General features: G+C 42.6%; 1 protein-coding gene across 1 annotated transcript in view; it reads left to right on the top strand.

Annotated features, from left to right (window-relative positions):
• The window catches only part of LOC120017863 (butyrophilin subfamily 2 member A1-like), a 35,891-nt gene extending 17,758 nt beyond the window's left edge, over positions 1–18,133 (top strand). The window contains exons 7-13 of the mRNA XM_038960825.1: positions 457–477; positions 631–738; positions 5,595–5,627; positions 12,787–12,807; positions 13,626–13,652; positions 15,594–15,620; positions 17,335–18,133. Of these exons, the coding sequence (XP_038816753.1) occupies positions 457–477; positions 631–738; positions 5,595–5,627; positions 12,787–12,807; positions 13,626–13,652; positions 15,594–15,620; positions 17,335–17,864 (767 nt within the window). The 3' untranslated portion in view covers positions 17,865–18,133. The remainder of the gene's footprint in view (positions 1–456; positions 478–630; positions 739–5,594; positions 5,628–12,786; positions 12,808–13,625; positions 13,653–15,593; positions 15,621–17,334) is intronic.
• The last annotated feature ends 4,876 nt before the right edge of the window (positions 18,134–23,009 follow it).

Genomic DNA, 23,009 nt, shown 5'->3' with positions numbered 1-23,009 from the left:
CAGTCCTTGTATCCATAGCTCTGTCTATGAATTTGAGAGTGATATTATTTCTCCAGCCCCTCCCTCAGCTTGTTACCAAAACAACAGTGGCTGGGATCACACTTTGTTATTGTTTCAACTTCTGATTGGCCCCAGGTGTTCCTTCTGATGTTGGAACAGTGGTATGAGACAAGGGCCGGGATTCACTTCAAGGCGCATTATAACAAAGCACACTATAACAGACTTTTAAAGGTAGCTTAAGTTTGAGACGACATGTCCATTGTTTACCATGAATGAGATCTACGCAGATGCTGGTGGAAAATGCCTTTAAAAGTGCATTCTCAGCTGTGAAGTGCCTTGCGGTATACTGCACATTAGATTGAATCCTGACCAAGGAGTCCCAGAGAGAGACTACATCTACTAGTGTTCATGTTAATGATGTTCTCACTGTCTTCCATCTACTCTACATGTTTACAGATGTCCTCAAGAAGGAGAAGGGTAAGTAGTGTCTTCAGATCATCAATTTGATAACAATATTAGAACCAAAAAAGTAGAATTTTCTCTAATATACCGACATTAAGTAGGAAAACGTGTACTGTTTTTTTGAGCACATTGAAGATGTTCCTTCTGATGTTGAAACAGTGATATGAGACAAGGAGTCCCAGAGAGAGACTATATCTACTAGTGTTCATGTTAATGATGTTCTCACTGTCTTCCATCTACTCTACATATTTACAGTTGTCATCACTGGGAAGCTAGGTAAGTAGTGTCTTCAGATTATCATCTTAATAACAACATTATGTGAACCAATAACCATTATGTTTCTTCTAGGGAAGTAGAACTAACATAAATGTTGACGTTCTAGAACAGGATGTGTTGAGGCTGTAGAGGCCCACTAGACTAGAGCGAGGTAGTCTCTGATACACCTGGATCACTGATGGACCAGTCACATTAATGTTGATGTTATAGAACAGGATGTGTTGAGACTGTAGAGTACCACTAGACTAGAGAGAGGTAGTCTCTGATACACCTGGATCACTGATGGACCAGTCACATTTATTTAATGAAATTAAGACGTGGAGGTAGGGTAGAATATCTTTATTGGAGAAGTTGTCTCACAGAGGTATGCTGGACTCATTAAGGTGCGTGAAACTCAATTAGGATTTGTGACATTAGTGAAGTGATATGAGACAAGGAGTCCCAGAGAGAGACTACATCTTCTAGTGTTCATGTTCAAACCAAATCTAATTTTATTGGTCACATACATAGGGTTAGCAGATGTTAATGCGAGTGTAGCGAAATGCTTGTGCTTCTAGTTCCAACGGTGCAGTAATATACATGTGATATGAGTAAAGTAAGATATGTAAACATTACTAAAGTGGCATTATTTAAAGTGGCATTCTACAGTGACTGTTGATCCATTTATTGAAGTGTCTAGTGATTGGGTGTCAGTGTAGGCAGCAGCCTCTCTGAGTTAGTGATGGCTGTTTAACAGTCTGAGGGCCTTGAGATAGAAGCTGTTTTTCAGTCTCTCAGTCCCAGCTTTGATGCACCTGTACTGACCTCGCCTTCTGGATGATAGCGGTGTGAACAGGCAGTGGTTGTTGTCATTTATAATCTTTTTGACCTTCCTGTGACATCGGGTGCTGTAGGTGTCCTGCAGGGCAGGTAGTTTTTTCAGCCTCCTGAGGTTAAAGAGGGACTGTTGTGCCTTATTCACTTCACTGTCTGTGTGGGTGGAACATTTCAGTGTGTCTGTGATGTGTACATCCAGAGTCTTAAAACTTTCACCTTATTCACTGCTGTCCCTTCGATGTGGATAGGGGGTGCTCCCTATGCTGTTTCTTGAAGTCCATGATCATCTCCTTTGTTTTGTTGATGTTGAGTGAGAGGTTGTTTTCCTGACACCACACTCCGAGTGCCCTCACCTCCTCCCTGTAGGCTGTCTCGTCGTTGTTTGTTATCAAGTCCACAACTGTTGTGTCGCCTGGAAAATTGATGATTGAGTTGGAGGCGAGCGTGGCCACGCAGTCGTGGGTGAACAGAAAGAACAGGAGAGGGCTGAGCAGACACCCTTGTGGGGCCCCAGTGTTGAGGGTCAGCGAAGTGGAGATGTTGTTTCCTACCTTCACCACCTGGGGGGGGCGGCCCGTCAGAAAGTCCAGAACCCAGTTGCAGAGGTAGGGGTTGAGACCCAGGGCCTCCAGCTTGATGATGAGCTTGGAGGGTACTATGGAGTTGAATGCTGAGCTGTAGTCAATAAACAGCATTCTTATATAGGTATTATTATTGTCCAGATGGGATAGGGCAGTGTGCAGTGAGATGGCGATTGCGTAATCTGTGGACCTGTTGGGGCGGTAAGCAAATTGGGGTGGGTCTAGGGTGTCAGGTAAGGTGGCGGTGATATGATCCTTGACTAGCCTCTCAAAGCACTTCATGATGACAGAAGTGAGTGCTACGGGCGTTATTCATTTAGAACAATTATCTTTGCTTTCTTGGGTACAGCAACAGTGGTAGCCATCTTGAAGCATGTGAGGACAACAGACTGGGATAGGGAGCGATTAAATATGTCTGTAAACACACCAGCCAGCTGGTCTGCGAATGCTCTGAGGACACGGCTAGGGATGCCGTCTGGGCCAGCAGCCTTGCGAGGGTTAACACGTTTAAATGTTTTACTCACATCAACCACTGAGAAGGAGGGGGGGGCGCAGTCTTTGTTAGCGAGCCGCGACGGTGGCACTGTATTATCCTCAAAGCGGGCAAAGAAGGTGTTTAGTTTGTCTGGAAGCGTGACGTCGGTATCAGTGACGTGGCTGTTTTTGTTTTTGTAGTCTGTGATTTCCTGTGGACCCTGTAACATGTTAATGATGTTCTCACTGTCCCACTCTTCCATCTACTCTACATGTTTACAGATGAAGTCAGGAAGGAGAGGAGTAAGTAGTGTCTTCAGATCATCACTTTGATAGAATTATGTGAAGCATTTTAAGTATGTGGCTGAGAACATTTAAGATGTTCCTTCTAATGTTGGAACAGTGGTATGAGACAAGGGCCGGGATTCAATTGAAGGCGCATTATAACGCAGCACACTATAACAGACTTTTAAATCTATTTTACGCTTGGGTCGACATGTGCAATGTTTACCATGAATGTGATCTCCGTGAATGCCGGTGGAAAATGCCTTTAAAAAGTGGATTGTTAGTTGTGAAGTGCCCTGCTGTATAGCGCACATTGGATTGAATCCTGACCAAGGAGTCCCAGAGAGAGACTACATCTTCTAGTGTTCATGTTAATGATGTTCTCACTGTCTTCCATCTACTCTACATGTTTACAGATGACCTCTCGGTCAAGAAAAGTAAGTACAGTACTGTCTTCAGATCATCACTTGGATAACATGATGTAAATAAATGTCTCTTCTATAGATGTAACTTCTAGTGAAGTAGAAACACATCATGTTGTGCATATTAATGTTCCCTGACATTTATCTGATGTTGGAACATTGACATGTGAATAAGGAGTCCCAGAGAGACTACATCTTCTAGTGTTCATGTTAATGATGTTCTCACTGTCTTCCATCTACTCTACATATTTACAGCTAACCTCTCGGCCCAGAATAGTAAGTAGTGTGTTCAGATCATCATTTTGATAACATTATTAGAACCACACGTCTAATTATCTCTAATCTACAGACTTTAAGTAGGAAAACATGTAAAAAGGTTATTTTGAACACATTGAAGATGTGTTAATGATGTTCTCACTGTCTTCCATCTACTCTACATGTTTACAGATTTCCTCAAGGAAGAGAAGGGTAAGTAGGGTCTTCAAATCATCATGCTGCTAGCATTATGTAAACCAATGTCTCTGCTATAGATGTACAGTTTCTTCAGAAAGTATTCACACCCATTGACTTTTTCCATATTTTGTTGTGTTACAAAATGGGATTCAAATGTGTTTAATTGTCATTTTTGGTTAATGATCTACACAAAATATATTAATCTGTTCTATAAATAAACAACATATCTGACATTGTATTCCCAGTTGAACTTTGCTGTGCTTTAAATTAGTTGAAAGCGCAGTGATTGTAACGTTCGTCTGGTGGTGTATGAATAGACCAAGGCGCAGCGGGTGATGAATACATAACTATTTATTACAAACAGACGAAACACTGACAAAACACTAGAACAAACTACAAAACAATAAACGAAGGCAACAGACCTGGACTACGAACTTACACGTAACAAAAGAACGAACAAACAAGTACTGACTACAAACAAAACGAACTCACGATACAGTCCCGTATGGTGCAACAAACACTGACACAGGAAACAACCACCCACAAACAAACAGTGTGAAAACACCTACCTTAATATGACTCTCAATCAGAGGAAACGCCAAACACCTGCCTCTAATTGAGAGCCATACCAGGCAACCCATTAACCCAACATAGAAAACACATAACATAGACTACCCACCCAAACTCACGCCCTGACCAATTAAACACATACCAAAACAACAGAAAACAGGTCAGGAACGTGACAGTGATAGACATTTGGGTGACAACAAAACAAAAAAATTAAACATTGTTTTTCTACTGGAATTTGGTTGTGCTTTTAGATGGTTTTAAAGCATAGTGAAAACACATTGGAAATGTAAATAACTTCTTGCTGTCTTTTTGAGTGGGTGAATATACTGTAGGTTGTAATCTCATTGATCAACGTCTCAACCTAATATTAACCTGTTATCAACATTGAAATGACGTAGTGTGCTCAGAGGGTAGTTTCTGATACACCTGGATCACTGATGGACCAGTCACATTAATGTTGATGTTCTAGAACAGGATGTGTTGAGGCTGTAGAGGACCACTAGACTAGAGAGAGGTAGTCTCTGATACACCTGGATCACTGATGGACCAGTCACATTAATGTTGATGTTCTAGAACAGGATGTGTTGAGACTGTAGAGGACCACTAGACTAGAGAGGTAGTCTCTGATACACCTGGATCACTGATGGACCAGTCACATTAATGTTGAGGTTCTAGAACAGGATGTGTTGAGGCTGTAGAGGACCACTAGACTAGAGAGAGGTAGTCTCTGATACACCTGGATCACTGATGGACCAGTCACATTAACGTTGATGTTATAGAACAGGATGTGTTGAGACTGTAGAGGACCACTAGACTAGAGAGAGGTAGTCTCTGATACACCTGGATCACTGATGGACCAGTCACATTTATTTAATTAAATTAAGAAGTGGTGGGAGGGTAGAATATCTTCATTGTAGAAGTTGTCTCACAGAGGTACGCTGGACTCATTTAGGTGGTGGAACTCAATTAGGATTTGTGACGTTAGAGAAGTGATATGAGACAAGGAGTCCCAGAGAGAGACCACATCTACTAGTGTTCATGTTAATTATGTTCTCACTGTCTTCCATCTACTCTACATATTTAAAGTTAACCTCAAGGGCCCAGAATAGAAAGTATTGTCTTCAGATCATCACTTTACTAACATTATTTAAACCAAATTTATCTTCAATAGATGTAACTTCTAATGAAGTAGAACACACATAATGTTGTTCACATTAACTTTTACTGACTTCTACCTTATTATCTATGTCTACAGTTAAGGTTGAAAAGGATCTCACCAGTAAACTGGGTAAGTAGTGTCCTTTATATCCCAGTGTCTTCAGACCATAGAATAATGTTCTAGAACAGAATGTGTTGAGGCTGTAGAGGATCACTAGACTAGAGAGAGGTAGTCTCTGATACACCTGGATCCCTGATGGACCAGTCACATTTAATGAATGAAATTAAGAAGTGGTGGTAGGGTAGAATATCTTCATTGGAGAAGTTGTCTCACAGAGGTACGCTGGACTCATTTAGGTGGTGGAACTCAATTAGGATTTGTGACATTAGAGAAGTGATATGAGACAAGGAGTCTCAGATCATCACTTTGAAAGAATAATGTGAAGCATTTTATAAAGACAATTCCTAATAAACTTCAAAACTTACCATGAGGCCACAGGTTTGCGATTCCGACGTCAGACACGCTTTCAAAGTAACCACAAAACAGGGAATCCAAAGCTCCGATAGTGTAACAACAAACAGAAATGTTATAGCTTGGTGAAGGGCCTTCAACCTGTGGTGGTCTGAGTTCTCACCTGCATAACCAGCCCTCTGGATTCTGGGTGGTTTGTGTGACTTGCCCCCATAAGCCACAAGTTTAGTATTTAAGCAACGGCTTCTCTTCCTGGGGTCCAAACAGGAAACAAAACACAACAATAAAATAAATACTATAACACTACATAAATACATAACACTACATAATACAATAAAAAATATATTAAAAAGTCTCTCTTCACAGTCCCCGTTGTGCTCTTTTATTTGTTTTTAGTGCTTACTTGAGTTACCTGCCGTGGCAGAGAGTTCCATGTAGTCCAGTTCTGGACCTGGGGACTGTGAAGAGACCTCTTGCTGCATGTCTTGTGTGGTACCGATGAGTGTCCTAACAGTGTGTCAACTGCTTGAACAGACAGTTTGGAACCTTTAACCCATCAACACCTCGCACAAAGACCAGAGTCATCCCGATGAGAACCATGTCTCCAGGGACAAAGTTTCTTCTCTTTCTTGTCAATGTTTGTCTCTTGCAACTCAGTAAGATTATCTTTGGTCCACTTCTCTAAGATCAAGTCTGACATACGCCGAGGTTACAAAACATTAGGAACACCTTCCTAATATTGAGTTGCAACCCTTTTTGCCCTTAGAACAGCCTCAATTTGTCGGGGCATGGACTCTACAAGGTGTCAAAAGCGTTCCACAGGGATGCTGGCCCAATGCTTCCCACAGTTGTGTCAAGTTGGCTGGATCTCCTTTGGGCGGTGGAACATTCTTGATACACATGGGAAACTGTTGAGAAATCAACACTCAACTCATCTGACGTCAAAATCTATAGACCTTTATCCCTTTATTTTCTTTCCAAAACAATTGAGTGTGCCGTCTCTGATCAACTGTCTCGTTAGCTCTCTCAGAACGACTTGACCTTAACCAGTCAGGCTTCAAGACTGGTGACTCAACCGAGACGGCTATTCTCTGTGTCACGGAGGCTCTCCGTATTGCCAAAGCGGACAATCTCTCCTCTGTTCTCATCCTCCTAGGTCTATCCACTACCTTCGACACTGGGAACCATCAGTAGAGAGGATCTGGGTCTGCACCACGTACTCCCACTACTGGTGTCCCCCGGGGCTCGGTTCTAGGCCCTCTCCTCTTCTCTCTATACACCAAGTCACTTGGCTCCGTCATACCCTCACTCCTCTCCATCACGGTTGACAACTTCACAGTGTCGCCCTCCCAGAGTGCAAAGAACCTAAACGTGATCCTGGACAACAGTCGTTCTCTGCAAACATCAAAGCAGTGACTTGCTGCTGCAGGTTCATGCTCTACAACATCCGTACGACCCTACCTCACACAGGAAGCGCCACTGGTCCTAATCTAGGCACTTGTCATCTCCCTGAACTACTACAACTCGCTGTTGGCTGGGCTCTCTGCTTGTGCCATCAAACCCCTGCAACTAAACCAGAATGCTGCAGCCCACCTGGTTTACAACCTTCCCAAGTTCTCCCATGTCACCCTGCTTATCTGCACACTCCACTGGCTTCCAGTTGAAACTCGCATCCTCTAGAAGACCAGGGTGCTTACCTACATAGCAGCAAGAGGATTTGCCCTTCCCTACCTTCAGGCTATTCTCAAACCCTACACCCTAACCCAAGCACTCCATTCTGCCACCTCTGGTCTCTTGGCCCTCCCATCCCAGTCCAAGTTCTTCTCTGTCCTGGCACACTAATGGTGGAACCAGCTTCCCCCTGAAGCTAGGACAGCAGAGTCCCTGCCCATCTTCCGAAAGCACCTGAAATCCTACCTCTTCAAGCTAGGACAGCAGGGTCCCTGCCCATCTTCCGAAAGCACCTGAAATCCTACCTCTTCAAGCTAGGACAGCAGGGTCCCTGCCCATCTTCTGAAAGCACCTGAAATCCTACCTCTTCAAGCTAGGACAGCAGGGTCCCTGCCCATCTTCTGAAAGCACCTGAAATCCTACCTCTTCAAAGAGTTTCTTAAATAAGCCCCCCCCCTTCTAGCTCTGACTTTGCTGATTGCTACTTTATTGAGGAAAAGTGTACTTACTATGCCTGTGATGTGTGGTTGTCCTAACTAGTTATCTTAAGATGAATGCACTAACTGTAAGTCACTCTGGATAAGAGCATTTGCTAAATAACCCAAATGTAAAAAAAATAATTTAAAAAAGCAGTTCTTGTCTCAAACCGGTACGCCTGGCACCTACTAGTCCCTGAACAAGGCAGTTAACCCACTGTTCTCCGGGTGCCAAAGACGTGGATGTTGATTAAGGCAGCCTCCCGCACCTCTCTGATTGAGGGGTTGGGTTAAATCGGGATTTCAGTTGAATGCATTCAGTTGTTAAACTGTCTAGGTATCTGCCTTTCCTTTCCCCTTTACTACTATACCACATTTAAAGACACTTAAATATTTTGTCTTGCCCATTCACCCTCTGAATGGCACACATACACAATCCATGTCTCAATTGTCTCATGGCTTAAAAACCTTTCTTTAACCTGTCTCCTCTCCTTCATCTACACTGATTTAAAGTGGATTAAACAAGTGACATCAATAAGAGATCATAGCTTTCACCTGGATTCACCTGGTCAGACATGGAAGACATGGCAGGTGTTCCTAATGTTTTGTGCACTCGTGTGTATTGCGCTTGGTATCATCACCTTCTGGCGTAACAATCCTTCGGCATTAACACTCCAGCGGGAATAGCTGGTTTGGTTGGTTTGGATGGGGGTGAGAGGCTCCAAATCATTAGGGTCACTAGATGTTTTATTGGCCTGTTATTGATGATGGACTCTACTTCACAGAGCAGGGTCTGCAGTCCTTCATCATCCAGTGTCTCCTGAAGCAGTATGGCACTGAGAACCCTTCTGATTGTCCTTATCTGTCTCTCCCAAATATCACCATGGTGTAATACAGTGGGAGGGTTAAAGATCCATGTGATGCCTTTTTAGAGCACGGTGTCCTGTATCTGAGCATCATCCAAGCCCTGAATGGCTTCCTTTAGCTCATGCTCTGCTCTGATAAGGTTGGTTTCATTATCCGAGAGGATAATCTTCATTTGTTTTCTCCTTGCAACAAACCTTCTGGTTGCATTTATGCAAGAGTCAGTTTACCATGAATGTGCCACTTCTATATGTACAGCTCTTATCTTCAGGCATGTAAAGATGACTCCATACCGCAGACGTTTCCTCTGACACGCTTTATTTCAGATGGGCCAAAGTAGTCAACGACCATATCGGAGAAAGGTGGTGTCCACGGAGAGAGACCTTTTTATCAGTGTTGTCCTGTAGTGGGAGCTCCAACTTATCAACTGTGGCAGCTGTGAGATACATGCCTGGTATGGGGACTGGTTTTAATGATGGCCTTACCCATGATGGAAGCACAGTGAACTTGACTCTCTCTGTTCGTCAACAGATAAGTTGACAATGCCATCACTGCAAAGCCTTTGTCCAGGATGTCTGCCATGAAGTTGGTGTAGTCCTTACAGGACTAGGGATTCTTACTGAGTTTCCATTTCAGGTTGAGAGCACGCTGTACTGCCACACATCAGTACAGAGATGATCTTCTCTTGATATTTCAAGCTGCTCCTCATGGTGGCGCTCTGGGAAATCATGCTTGACCTGTTGCTGCAGCAGCTCTTCCAGCTCTACCGCAGAGATTCTGTGTGACATTACGTGAGACCGCCCATAGGTGGAGACATTCCTCTTTTTAAAAGACCATTCACAATCCAGACCAGAGTGGTTTTCACAGGTGAATGAATGGCTGCAGTTTTACGGTCTCCTGACCAATTGTGCTATTGTGTGTTTTTTTTTTGCGTTATTTGTAAAAAATATAAGTACTTGTCTATTTTTTACTACTCATACATTTTTTTACTTAACACGTATTTTTCTTAAAGCTGCATTTGTTGGTTAAGGGCTTATAAATAAGCATTTCACTGTAAGGTCTACTACACCTGTTATATTCGTCACATGTGACAAATAACATTTGATTTGATGATTTGAGGGGGTGACTTTCCCCTTTTTTAGAAGCCCATTCACAATCCAGACCAGAGTGGTTTTCACAGCGTATGGGCCATCTTCTTGGCTGTTTATGACCATCCATGGCTCCATTGCCTGATGTGTGTTTGTTCCAATCAACAATACAACTTCAGCAGTCTGCTTGAGATGCACCTTTTCCAAATATGGCCATTGGTTCACATCTGTCTGGTTAGGAATCGGTGGAGGCTGGTGGGAGGAGCTATAGTAGGACGGGCTCTTTGTAATAGGCTGGAATGGAATAAATGGAACAATATCAAACATCAATCATATGGAAACCACATGTTTGACTCCATTCCATTGATTCCACTCCAGCCATTACAATGAGCCCATCCTCCTATAGCTCCTCCCACCAGCATGCAAAAATCATGCTACGCCCTCCAACGAATCATCAAACAGGCAAAGTGTCAATACAGGTGTAAGATCAAAATCCTACTACACCAGCTCTGACTCTTCTCGGATGTGGCAGGGCTCACAAACTATCACAGATTAGAAAGGGAAACCCAGCCACAACCTGCCCAGTGACACGAGCCTAGCAGATGATCTAGCTCCATTTTGAGTAACCTTCCCCATGGTATCTTCAGGCCTTCCCATTGCATTCAGGTGTCGTTCATTCCATCATCTGATTTGTTTGCCATTCCTTGAAAGGCTTCATACTCATGGAATACATTCAGCTTAGCACTGTTAGCCAATATTTCAGCTTCAATTTCCAATTATTTATTTTGTGCCTTGAATTGAGCCTCCTGTTTCTCCAGTGCTTGTTTCCTTTTCAATGTTTCAGCTTTAACCAGTAAGACTGACCTTTCAGCCTCCAAATGAAGCCTGATAGGAGATGTGGTGGATTGTCCTGAGCGCCTGCTGTATTGTGATCTATTTACATGTTCTGATGAGACATTGGAGATACGTGTCTGGACCTCCTCATCAGTTTTTTTTGCCGCTGTGCATTAGTTTGCTTCTTCCATCCATGTGTCCAATATGGTTGCAAAACAATCCAGTGTTGCTGCGTTTGGGCCATACCATTCAACCTGATACTTTGTTGCCTTCTCAGCAGATAACAAAGCCTTTATGTACTCATTGGGATCATGCAACAACTTAACCAACTTTGAGAAATCTTTGTGTCAGCAATTCAACATTTCCATCATCCCCCATAAGTTGTGTGATCTCATTTCTCTTTTTAGTAAGTGCACCCAACTTAGCACTTCTAGATCCTTTGAATTTTTGCAAAGTTCCCATTGGATCCATTGTAAGAGCTCTGAACATCAAATCCCATTCAATTCCATTGATTTGCAACCATCAGCACAGTATGAACACATTTTAGCACGGTGTAGCTTAATGAATGAGCCAAAATCAACGTCATCACAACTCAGACACAGTAGCCAATCAGCAAAGCGTCTGCTTTTCGCCGCTCCACAATGATTTCTCTCCTCAGCGCGCAAATCCAACAACAAAAGACACACGCGATTCCAAGCTCAACGAGCCATCGATTCCAAGCTTACAAGTTCCACAAATTCATCCAACACATAGAGCAGAGACAAAACTGAAGAACAACCACAGTTCTCTCCACTTTATTCACAGTGAATAGCTCAAATCAAACAGTCACAGAGCTTCAATAGCATCAGTCACTTCTAACACTGTCACTGAGAACATCCATTTACAGTTGAGGAGCGACACTTTTTTACCTTGGTCAGATGAAATGTTCACCTCTTTACCTCCGGTCCGATGAGTGATCACACTCATAAACCATTCGTCAGCATTCCATTCAGCGACGTTTTTTGTCAAATTTAAAGGCAATTCGTAATCCAGTCATGTGATGTCGCCATCAGACGCGCTACCAAAGTAACCACAAAACAGGGAATCCAAAGCTCCTATACTAACCTACCAAGCAAAAAGGCAGCAACTGCTAATTTGGTCGAAAATGAGTTAACGTAATTTTTGAAACATTAAATACATGCGTAATCATGTGGACAAGTATCCTGCCTCGTATAGTGTTTAGGAGAAAATGGGGGTCGTGTTAGCAGTAACTGCATAAAGTTATTGTGAAACCAAGGTAAATAAAAGGCATTTTTCTCAGTTCCACACTATGAGCAGTTACTGCCTTTTGCTTGGTAGGGCAGTATAGTGTAACAACAAACATAAATGTATTTGCCAGACAAAAGCTCCATGTTTCCAAAACACAGAGTCCATCCATGATAAAAACAAAAAGTATCAGATTTAAACAGAAAACAAAATAGTGTATAGTAGAAGGTGTCTTAGTTCATGTAATAGTGATACAAAAAAAACTGTATTGTAACGCCTTACCTGAGTCCTAGCTGACCCATAATGCCAATGTTCTCAATTTGAATTATACACACGAGTGCCCTTTACTCACTTACTGTTTCCAAAACGAACCCCTCTTTTGAATAGGTTCTTCAAAGCTCCCCTTACGTCTACAAAGGTTAAAAAAAACGAACTGATATATATATAGGTTCTTAAATGAACCTTAAGTTTTTAAGGTTAAACCCGTAATTGTTTTAACCTTAAATTATCCAAAAAGATCCTACAGGAACCTTTTCTTTTTAGATTGTAGAGAGAGGTAGCTAACACAAAACACATGTTGATTCCTCCTTGGACACCATTGATGTTTCTAATTGACTATATGTATCTGTTTATCTGTAGAAATACTGGCTTCTCAGCTGGGTAAGTATGATTTGTTACCTACTGTATATGATGGCTTATACTGTATATGTTAGCTTTGTCCATGGAGTTGTGATGAGTTTGTGGGGTCTGTACCTCCGACTACATCAAGTCACTATGAGGCGATACAATGTCCATTCTTGAACTCTTACCGTGAACCTGTTTGTCCTGTGTAATTGTGTGCCTTTCTTTGTTTGCTGAAATCCGTAGTTTATTAAAGTAGCATTTTACGTGACCTCTGCCAAAGGAGACGTTGTTTGTTAATGGTGAAGGAGCAGCCCGTCATTGCACGGCTGATTTTGTTTTTAAAGTTTTGGCAGGGGACGCCGAGAAGTATTTCCAGTCCAACTGACAACGCTATAACAATCGGGACAAGGTTAAGCACAGCTACACAGTCCGCCTTAAATAATGGATATGTATAAAAGTATCGAGTTGTAGTGTCTGCTTGAAGTCGTAACTTTTTACTCCATTGGAAAACAGTGGATTATGATTACGATTATAACTGTTTTTATCCAAAACTACGGATTTCAGCAAACAAAAAAGGCACACAGTGGCACAGGACAAACACAGGTACAAGGAATGGACTAGGTACATGTATGAACTAGTGAGTGACTGGATGTAGTGACGGTACACTCTTCTGGGTGCATCGCTCTAGAAGTCATTATGGAAGATATCCTTATTACAGGGTTCTAAACTATAGCTTCAGTATATGCTGGCTTCCAGTACATCAATAATACATTGACCATTTCTAAACGTTTGTGTACAGTGATGAAAAACCTGTATATCTTAATTAATATTGGTTAAAAATAATGTATCCACAGATTTTGTGAACACAAACTGGAGTCCAGGTAAAGGAATAACTGATTTCTAAATACTTTGAATGTACTTTTTCTTGGAATCTTGTTTGCAGTTATAGTATGATAGATAATTCATGTAGTAAATGTTTTATTACATTGTGTCAGTGTGTTTTGCACTAAATTTTACTGAAGTTACCATCAATCTCACCACGGGCATAACACAGTTTCTCTGGACCCTCGCAAGGTGGGAGTTCTCCCCCCCTAAAATAAAAATCGAAGTATAGACTTCCGATCGCTGGCCATGGTGCTGAAATCGCGACATGTCTATGCTGCTGCATGCCGATCGAATCGATGATAGGCTTTCTGTGGTGCCAAGGCTTAGCTTTGGCTAATGGATAAATGTTAATTGGTAGACAGGCCTATTTGGTCGTAATTTTCTACTACTGGCTGGTGGCAATAATGTAATTACTTATTCAGTAATTAAAGTTGTAAATTCAGTCATTGCAGATTGTAAAATAAATGTTAGAGGCAACCGCATACTAATCAGCTACCAGAATATACAACTGTCCTGAATATAATACCTGAACCTGCATAACATGAGCTGTCCTCGCGCTCTCTCTCAGCTTGGATAGAAAGTTGTGGGTAAAACCAGACTATTAAAGCCAAATAAAAGTCAGTCCCCCTCAAAACACTAACTAGGGATTGTTTCATTATGCAGTGTACTATATGAAGCTATATACCGTATTTAGCTGCTATTTATACCATTTTAATAAAAGATACGCATCAAATCGCCGAACAATGAGGGAAAAAGTAGTCATCTTGAGGATCAATTCAGCCACCATTTATTACTGAACTCAGCGGGGTTTTTTGGCTAATAGTTTACACAAATGGGATGCAATATTCCAGGTAAATTAAATAAAATTAAATCCAGTTTGAGACTCCCCTGGTGTCTTGAAGTCCTCATTTTTTGTGTGCAAAATGCATCTACGAATGTATTGTCTGTCCAGTATCCATATATCCACGGACTGTAGGTCCATGTTGCGGGTCCGACTGCTTTCTATACTGAGTATTGACAGCCCAGACAGTCTTCCCTGAGACATTGTGCAGTATATGTCCTTTGTGCTGCACACAATTCAACTTGAATGATGCATGCCAAGATATAACAGAGACAATGTACTGTTGATATTACAACCACACAACTCAAACGCCGGTTCACCAGTATGAACAAAATCGCAAACAGGTTATTTTGTTCAAGCCCTCAAGAACTGTTGTCTGCTAATCTGTTTGCATCTACCAATGTATTGTCTGTCCAGCATCCAGACCACCTGTCTCCAGAGCTTCCTATACAGCTAATCTCTTTCTGTAACGTGTCGAGGACGGCTTTAAATAACCAGTTGAACTGACAGCTGTTTGCACTGCTTCTCTATGGTTTTAGTCATCAATCTAACCTTTAAACAGCGTACATCCCTCCCATAGACAAGGGGAGAAGGGCGATGTAAAGGCCTCGATTTTTGTCGTTCTGAGCATATGCAATGTGTCTGCCTCCGCATTAATTTAATGTTTAACTTCCCACACAAAATTACTTCTTTACTTATTTTAGGTTTAAGGAAGTGTGTAGGTCGCATTCGTTATTGTAAAGCAATGAAAGGTATGTATTTAGATCCGCCTGCTCGATACAAATTCAGAGACTGATTTGCCATGTCTGTGCCTTGAAGCAGTCGAGCTGAATAAATGTTTTTCCAAGGACCGCCCCTTTGACGTAACTTTGTAGTGAAGTAAAATCAATTGATGTAGTGATACTTTCGAACACCAGAGGGAGACAAATACACGTTTATTCGACAGAGGACGTTGACATGGTGCTAGTAAGGTTATAGGTCTGCATAGTTTGAGGTCTGGATTGAACAGCACAAATGTGCACTTACAGTTGTTTGTGATTTCCATAAAGTATGTTACTAATTTTCATAACCAACAGACTCTAACTCTATATTTCAGATTTTGAAACCATCAGAAGACATGCAGGTGTGTTTTATACTCTGTGACTCTAGCTGTATTTTAGGGAGGAATAGTGTCCTCAATGTCCTGTTGATCTGGTCCAAACTCATCAATAGTCTACAAGCCAGAGTATTAGCCTGACATAACTATCATGTATTTACTGTGATCACCAGCCATGTGTCTTTGACAGCTGTAAGCATGGGCAAGTAAGGCTGAGACAAAGATTCAATCAGATCAAGCATTAACCAGAGATATCAGACACCCACATAAAGGATATTTTGGTTGAGGTGGAACTGCATTGGAGCCGTCAATCTGTGAGAGCTGTTCTTGATCATTGTCACGAAGCCCCACCCACCCCACTGGCTTCAGAAGTTCAGAAAGAGAAGGTATAGGCTGTACAGAAATAATTACGCTCAAATTGAAAAAACGTAAAATAATAATGAGGATTTCTATCATCCTAATGAAGTTGTAGATTACATCTCACATTCCAGTGTTCCAACGTGTAAACAAGGCTGCATTTCTGTTAATGCAAGTGCAGCCAATGGCAATGTCCGGTTTTTGTATAATACCAGGAGTCATTTGTGTATTCAGACTAGATGTAACATAGTAAACGTGAATCCGGTACACTCAAATTAGTATGATTTGTTCTGTTTGGTATGATTACATAAGACAGAAGGTTACTCAAGGCTAAAACTAAAGGAGGGTGGTTGGTCAGGCTGTGTGGGTGTATAATGTAAACGTCTAGCAACCCAAAGGTTGATGTTCCAATATCATCACAGACAACTTTAGCATTTAGCAACTTTGCAACTTTCTTAGCTGCTACTTTTTAGTTACTTTGCAACTACTTAGCATGTTAGCTAACCCTGACCTTAACCCTTTTAGATAACTTTTCCTTAACCCTAACCTTAACCATGTTAGCTAACCCTTCCCCTAACCTATACCCTTTAACCCAACTCCTAACCCTAAACATAACCCCTAAACCCTAGAGCTAGCTAACGTTAGTGTTAGCCACCTAGCTAACGTTACCCACAACAAATTGTAATTCGTAACATATCATATGTTTTGAAAATGTGTAACATTGTACATGTTGGAAATTCATAACATATTGTACGAATTGCAATTCGTAAGATATCATACAAAATGGACTATGGACATCCACAAATGAATACATACCACACGAAACGTAACATATCATAATAAATGAATTGTCTCGTATAATCTTACAGAATAATAGCAAATGCTTTGAGACCACTTTGCTGGATTTGACAGCTCTTAACTCAGTTCTACCTCTGACACTGTCAAAACAACCACTATGTGTATGTTGGATAAAACAGATCTGATTGAATCCAGCCCTAAATCATGTATTAACATTAGTTTACAGGTTGTCACTCATGACCTAATGAAAACTGCTACAGGATATCCTGTTATCTCTACCTCAGTCACACATGACCTAATGAAATCTGCTACAGGATCTCCTGTTATCTCTACCTCAGTCACACATGACCTAATGAAAACTGCTACAGGATCTCCTGTTATCTCTACCTCAGTCACACATGGACCACTAATAGAGGAAGACAGTATGATGTGTCAGAGATCAATACAGTAACATGTTGTCCTCCACTTGTATTATACCACTGATGATGATGTCATTGTGTTTACCGTAGTGTATTATACCACTGATGATGATGTCATTATGTCATTGTGTCATTGTGTTTGCCGTAGTGTATGTTTCTCTCCACAGTGAATGTGACTCTAGACCCTGATACTGCACATCGTAACCTCATCCTGTCTGAGGACGGGAAACAAGTGAGACATGGAGAACTAAATCCGGTTCTCTCTGACAACGGGAAGAGGTTTACAAATTGGTCCTGTGTCCTCGGAAACGTGGGCTTCTCAGGGAAGTTCTACTATGAGGTGAAGGTGGAGGGGAAGACTGAGTGGACTTTGGGAGTGGTCAGAAAGTCCATCGATATGAATGAAAGGTTTAGACCGATCCCTAATAAAGGATGCTGGACTTTAGAGCTGGAGGATGGAAAGTACACAGCTCATGCTGATTCCCCTGTCACCCTCTTACTGAGAGAGAAGCCCCAGAAGGTGGGGGTGTTTGTGGATTATGAGAAGGGACAGGTCTCCTTCTACAATGTGGAGGACAGGTGTCATATCTACTCTTTCACTAGCTGCACCTTCACTAAGAAACTCTATCCATTCTTCAACCCTGGTGGTTCAGATAGTGTTTCACTGGTCATCTGTCCTGTAGATGCCACTGACTGACTGTTTTAAATCAAACAAGGTGCAATTGTTATTTGTGAAATGCTTGTTATTCTGCTAATGTGCAGTAAATATACTGTATATAATAAAAAAGTATAGAAAACAAACCAAAACAGTTTAACAAGAATAATGCAATATTTGTTACAGGAGTTTACTTACTTGGACTTTTTAATTATATACAGTACCAGTCAAAAGTTTGGACACACCTACTCATTCAAGGGATTTTCTTTATTTTTACTATTTTCTGCATTGTAGAATAATAGTGAAGACATCAAAACTATGAAATAACACATATTGAATCATGTAGTAACCAAAAAAGTGTTAAACAAATCAAAATATATATTAGATTTTAGATCCTTCAAAGTAGCAACCCCTTTGCCTTGATGACAGCTTTGCACACTCTTGGCCAATCAGTTGTGTTGTGACAATGTGATGGCTTGTTGTAGTGATGTATGACAGTGTGTTCATAGATGTCCAACAATCTGTTGTAAACGCCACGTATGGTGATGGAGAGCTCGGGCTTTCAACTTGCAGAGCAATCATTGTACAATTTCTCCATCAGGGTCGTCGCGGTCGGGTTCTAGAAAGGACTATTACAACTCTCTGTTGGCTGAGCTCCCCGCTTATGCCATCAAACCTGAAGCCAGGACATCAGAGTCCCTGCCCGTCTTCCGAAAGCACCTGAAACCCTACCTCTTCAAAGAATTTCTTAAATAATCCCCCCGCCCTTTCTAGCTCTGAAAGCTACTTTACTGAGGACAAATGTTCTTACTGTGACTGAGATGTGGTTGTCCCACCTAGATATCTTAAGATGAATGCACTGTAAAAAAATAAAAAATAAACCCAGCAGTGTTGCAGTTCTTGACACAAACCAGTGCACCTGGCACCTACTACGATACCCAGTTCAAAGGCACTTATTAAATCTTTTGTCTTGTCCACACTCTGAATGGCACACATACACAATCCATGTCTCAAGGCTTAAAAATCCTTGTTTAACGTGTCTCCTCCCCTTCATCTACACTGGTTTCAGTGGATTTAATAAGGGATCATAGCGTTTCAAAACGCCATACTTGAGTCCTAGCTGACCCATAATGTATGGTAACGCCATACCTGAGTCCTAGCTGACCCATAATGTATGGTAACTCCATACCTGAGTCCTAGCTGACCCATAATGTATGGTAACGCCATACCTGAGTCCTAGCTGACCCATAATGTATGGTAACGCCATACCTGAGTCCTAGCTGACCCATAATGTATGGTAACGCCATACCTGAGTCCTAGCTGACCCATAATGTATGGTAACGCCATACCTGAGTCCTAGCTGACCCATAATGTATGGTAACTCCATACCTGAGTCCTAGCTGACGCATAATGTATGATAACGCCATACCTGAGTCCTAGCTGACCCATAATGTATGGTAACTCCATACCTGAGTCCTAGCTGACCCATAATGTATGGTAACTCCATACCTGAGTCCTAGCTGACCCATAATGTATGATAACGCCATACCTGAGTCCTAGCTGACGCATAATGTATGGTAACTCCATACCTGAGTCCTAGCTGACCCATAATGTATGGTAACTCCATACCTGAGTCCTAGCTGACCCATAATGTATGGTAACTTGGTGCGGCAGGTAGCCTAGTGGTTAGAGCATTGGGCCAGTAACCGAAAGGTTGCTAGAAGGGTGACAAGGTAAACATCTGTCGTTCTGCCCCTGAACCAGGCAGTTAACCCACTGTTCCTAGGCCGTCATTGTAAATAAACATTTGTTCTTAACTGACTTGCCTAATTAAATAAAGGTTAAATAAAATGTTTTAATGAAAAATACCTGAGTCCTAGCTGACCCATAATGCCAAAACCCTAAATAGGTATAGGAAAAGGGGTGTGCCAGAATGCTGCAGCCTATCTGGTTTTCAACCTACCCAAGTTCTCCCATGACACCCCGCTCCTCTTCACAATCCACTGGCTTACAGTCGAACCTCGCATCCACTACAAGACCATGGTGTTTGTCTACATAGCAGCAAGAGGAACTGCCCCTCCATACCTTCAGGCTATGCTCAAACCCTACACACCAACCCGAGCACTCCGTTCTGCCATCTCGGGTCTCTTGGCACTTCCACCCTTAAGAGAGGTCAGCTCCCGCTCAGCGCAGTCCAAGCTCTTCTCTGTCCTGGCACCCCAATGGTGGAACCAGCTTCCACCTGAAGCTAGGACAGCAGAGTCCCTGTCCATCTTCCTGAAAGCACCTGAAACCCTACCTCTTCAAAAAGTATCTTTAAAAAATTCACCCAGTCAGGTCTCTGGGCTACATTTTCATTAACTAGGCAAGTCAGTTAAGAACAAGTTCCTATTTACAATGACGGCCTAGAAACAGTGGGATAACTGCCTGTTCAGGGGCAGAACAACATATTTTTACCTTGTCAGCTCGGGGATTCGATCTAGCAACCTTTCAGTTGCCGGCCCAACGCTCTAATCACTAGGCTACCTGCCGCCCCATGTGGAGGTCCTGGTCGGGTCGTGACTCTGGACTACATTATTGAGGTCCTGGTCGGTTCGTGACTCTGGACTACATTATTGAGGTCCTGGTCGGTTCGTGACTCTGGACTACATTATTGAGGTCCTGGTCGGTTCGTGACTCTGGACTACATTATTGAGGTCCTGGTCGGTTCGTGACTCTGGACTACATTATTGAGGTCCTGGTCGGGTCGTGACTCTGGACCACATTAAGGAGGTCCTGGTCGGGTCGTGACTCTGGACTACATTATTGAGGTCCTGGTCGGGTCGTGACTCTGGACCACATTAAGGAGGTCCTGGTCGGGTCGTGACTCTGGACTACATTATTGAGGTCCTGGTCGGGTCGTGACTCTGGACTACATTATTGAGGTCCTGGTCGGTTCGTGACTCTGGACTACATTATTGAGGTCCTGGTCGGGTCGTGACTCTGGACTACATTATTGAGGTCCTGGTCGGGTCGTGACTCTGGACTACATTATTGAGGTCCTGGTCGGGTCGTGACTCTGGACTACATTAAGGAGGTCCGGGTCGGGGCGTGACTCTGGACTACATTATTGAGGTCCTGGTCGGGTCGTGACTCTGGACTACATTATTGAGGTCCTGGTTGGGTCGTGACTCTGGACCACATTATTGAGGTCCTGGTCGGGTCGTGACTCTGGAATTTGGACCGCGACCGATCGAAGGGGAACTCTGGGATTCAACCAAAGACAAAACGGTCACCACGCCTCTTTTTTGTTTTGAAGCGATACAGTGTTTGTTTAAAATTATTGTTACCAAACAATGGAGTAAAACAAGGTTATATGTTGGGTTCTGATAGGGTAAGAAAGTTGAACTAAGCTCATGAGGCATTTATAAATTCTGTTATTTCAAGAATCAATGGCTATATATAATTAATTTAAAAGTCCAAAACTGTACAGTACATGACCAAAAGTATGTGGACACCAGCTCGTCGAACATCTAATTCCAAAATCATGGGCATTAATATGGAGTTGGTCCCCGTTTGTTGCTATAACAGCCTCCACTCTACTGAGAAGGCTTCCACTAGATGTTAGAACATTGCTGCAGGGACTTGCTTCCATTCAGCTGCAAGAGCATTAGTGAGGTCTGGCACTGATGTTGGGCAATTAGGCCTGGCTCACAGTCTGCGTTCCAATTCATCACAAAGGTGCTCGATCGAGTTGAAGTCAGGGCTCTGTGCAGGCCAGTCAAGTTCTACAAACTTGACAAACATTTCTGTATAGATCTCGTTTTGTGCAAGGGGGTATTGTCATGCTGAATCAGGAAAGGACCTTCCCCAAACTGTTGCCACAAAATTGGAAGCACAGAATTGTTTTGGAATGTCATTGTATGCTGTAGCGTTAAGATTTCCCTTCGCTGTAACTAAGGGGTCTAGCCCGAATCATGAAAAACAGCCCTAGCACATTAATCCTCCTCCACCAAACTTTACAGTTGGCACTATGCATTGGGGCAGGTAGTGTTCTCCTGGCATCTACCAAACCCTGATTCGTCCGTCGGACTGCCATATGGTGAAGCGTGATTCATCACTCCAGCGAATGCGTTTCCACTGATCCAGAGTCCAATGGTGGCAAACTTTACACCATTCCAGCCAAAGCTTGGAATTGTGCATGATGATCTTAGGCTTGTGTGCAGCTGCTCGGCCATGTAAACCCATTTCATGAAGCTCCCGACGAACAGTTCTTGTGCTGACGTTGCTTCCAGAGGCAGTTTGGAACTCGGTAGTGAGTGTTGCAACTGAGGACAGACGATTTTTACTCTCTACTCACTTCAGCACTCGGCGGTCCCGTTCTGTGAGCTTGTGTGGACTACCATTTCGGGGTTGAGCCGCTGTTGCTCCTAGATGTTTCCACTTCACAATAACAGCACTTACAGTTGAACGGGGCAGCAGAGCAGAAATTTGACGGACTGACTTTTGGAAAGGTGACATCCTACAACGGTGCCACGTTGAAAGTCACTGGTCCTCCAGAGACTGTAAACTCTATTGATGCTTCTTCTTCTCCTTGGTCCTCCAGAGACTGTAAACTCTATTGATGCTTCTTCTTCTCCTTGGTCCTCCAGAGAATGTAAACTCTATTGATGCTTCTTCTTCTCCTTGGTCCTCCAAAGACTGTAAACACTATTGATGCTTCTTCATCTCCTTGGTCCTCCAGAGAATGTAACCTCTACTGATGCTTCTTCTTCTCCTTGGTCCTCCAGAGACTGTAACCTCTACTGATGCTTCTTCTTCTCCTTGGTCCTCCAGAGACTGTAACCTCTACTGATGCTTCTTCTTCTCCTTGGTCCTCCAGAGACTGTAACCTCTACTGATGCGTCTTCTTCTCCTTGGTCCTCCAGAGACTGTAACCTCTACTGATGCTTCTTCTTCTCCTTGGTCCTCCAGAGACTGTAACCTCTACTGATGCTTCTTCTTCTCCTTGGTCCTCCAGATAATGTAACCTCTACTGATGCTTCTTCTTCTAATTGGTCCTCCTAAGGCTCCATGATGTCATGCTCACAGTCAAGTCTACATGGGTCACTAACTATACATGCTCTCATATAAAACAGCAAAGTAAAGCACGCTGTATCCCCCCACCGGCAGCGGTTGGCTCTAGCCAGCTTAACTGATGTCTTTGTA

This window comes from Salvelinus namaycush, chromosome 22 (genome assembly GCF_016432855.1).
Source record: "Salvelinus namaycush isolate Seneca chromosome 22, SaNama_1.0, whole genome shotgun sequence".
In the NCBI taxonomy this organism is placed as follows: domain Eukaryota; kingdom Metazoa; phylum Chordata; class Actinopteri; order Salmoniformes; family Salmonidae; genus Salvelinus; species Salvelinus namaycush.
The sequence above is the reverse complement of the archived record's forward strand: the minus strand, read 5'-3'. Positions and strand labels throughout refer to the sequence as shown.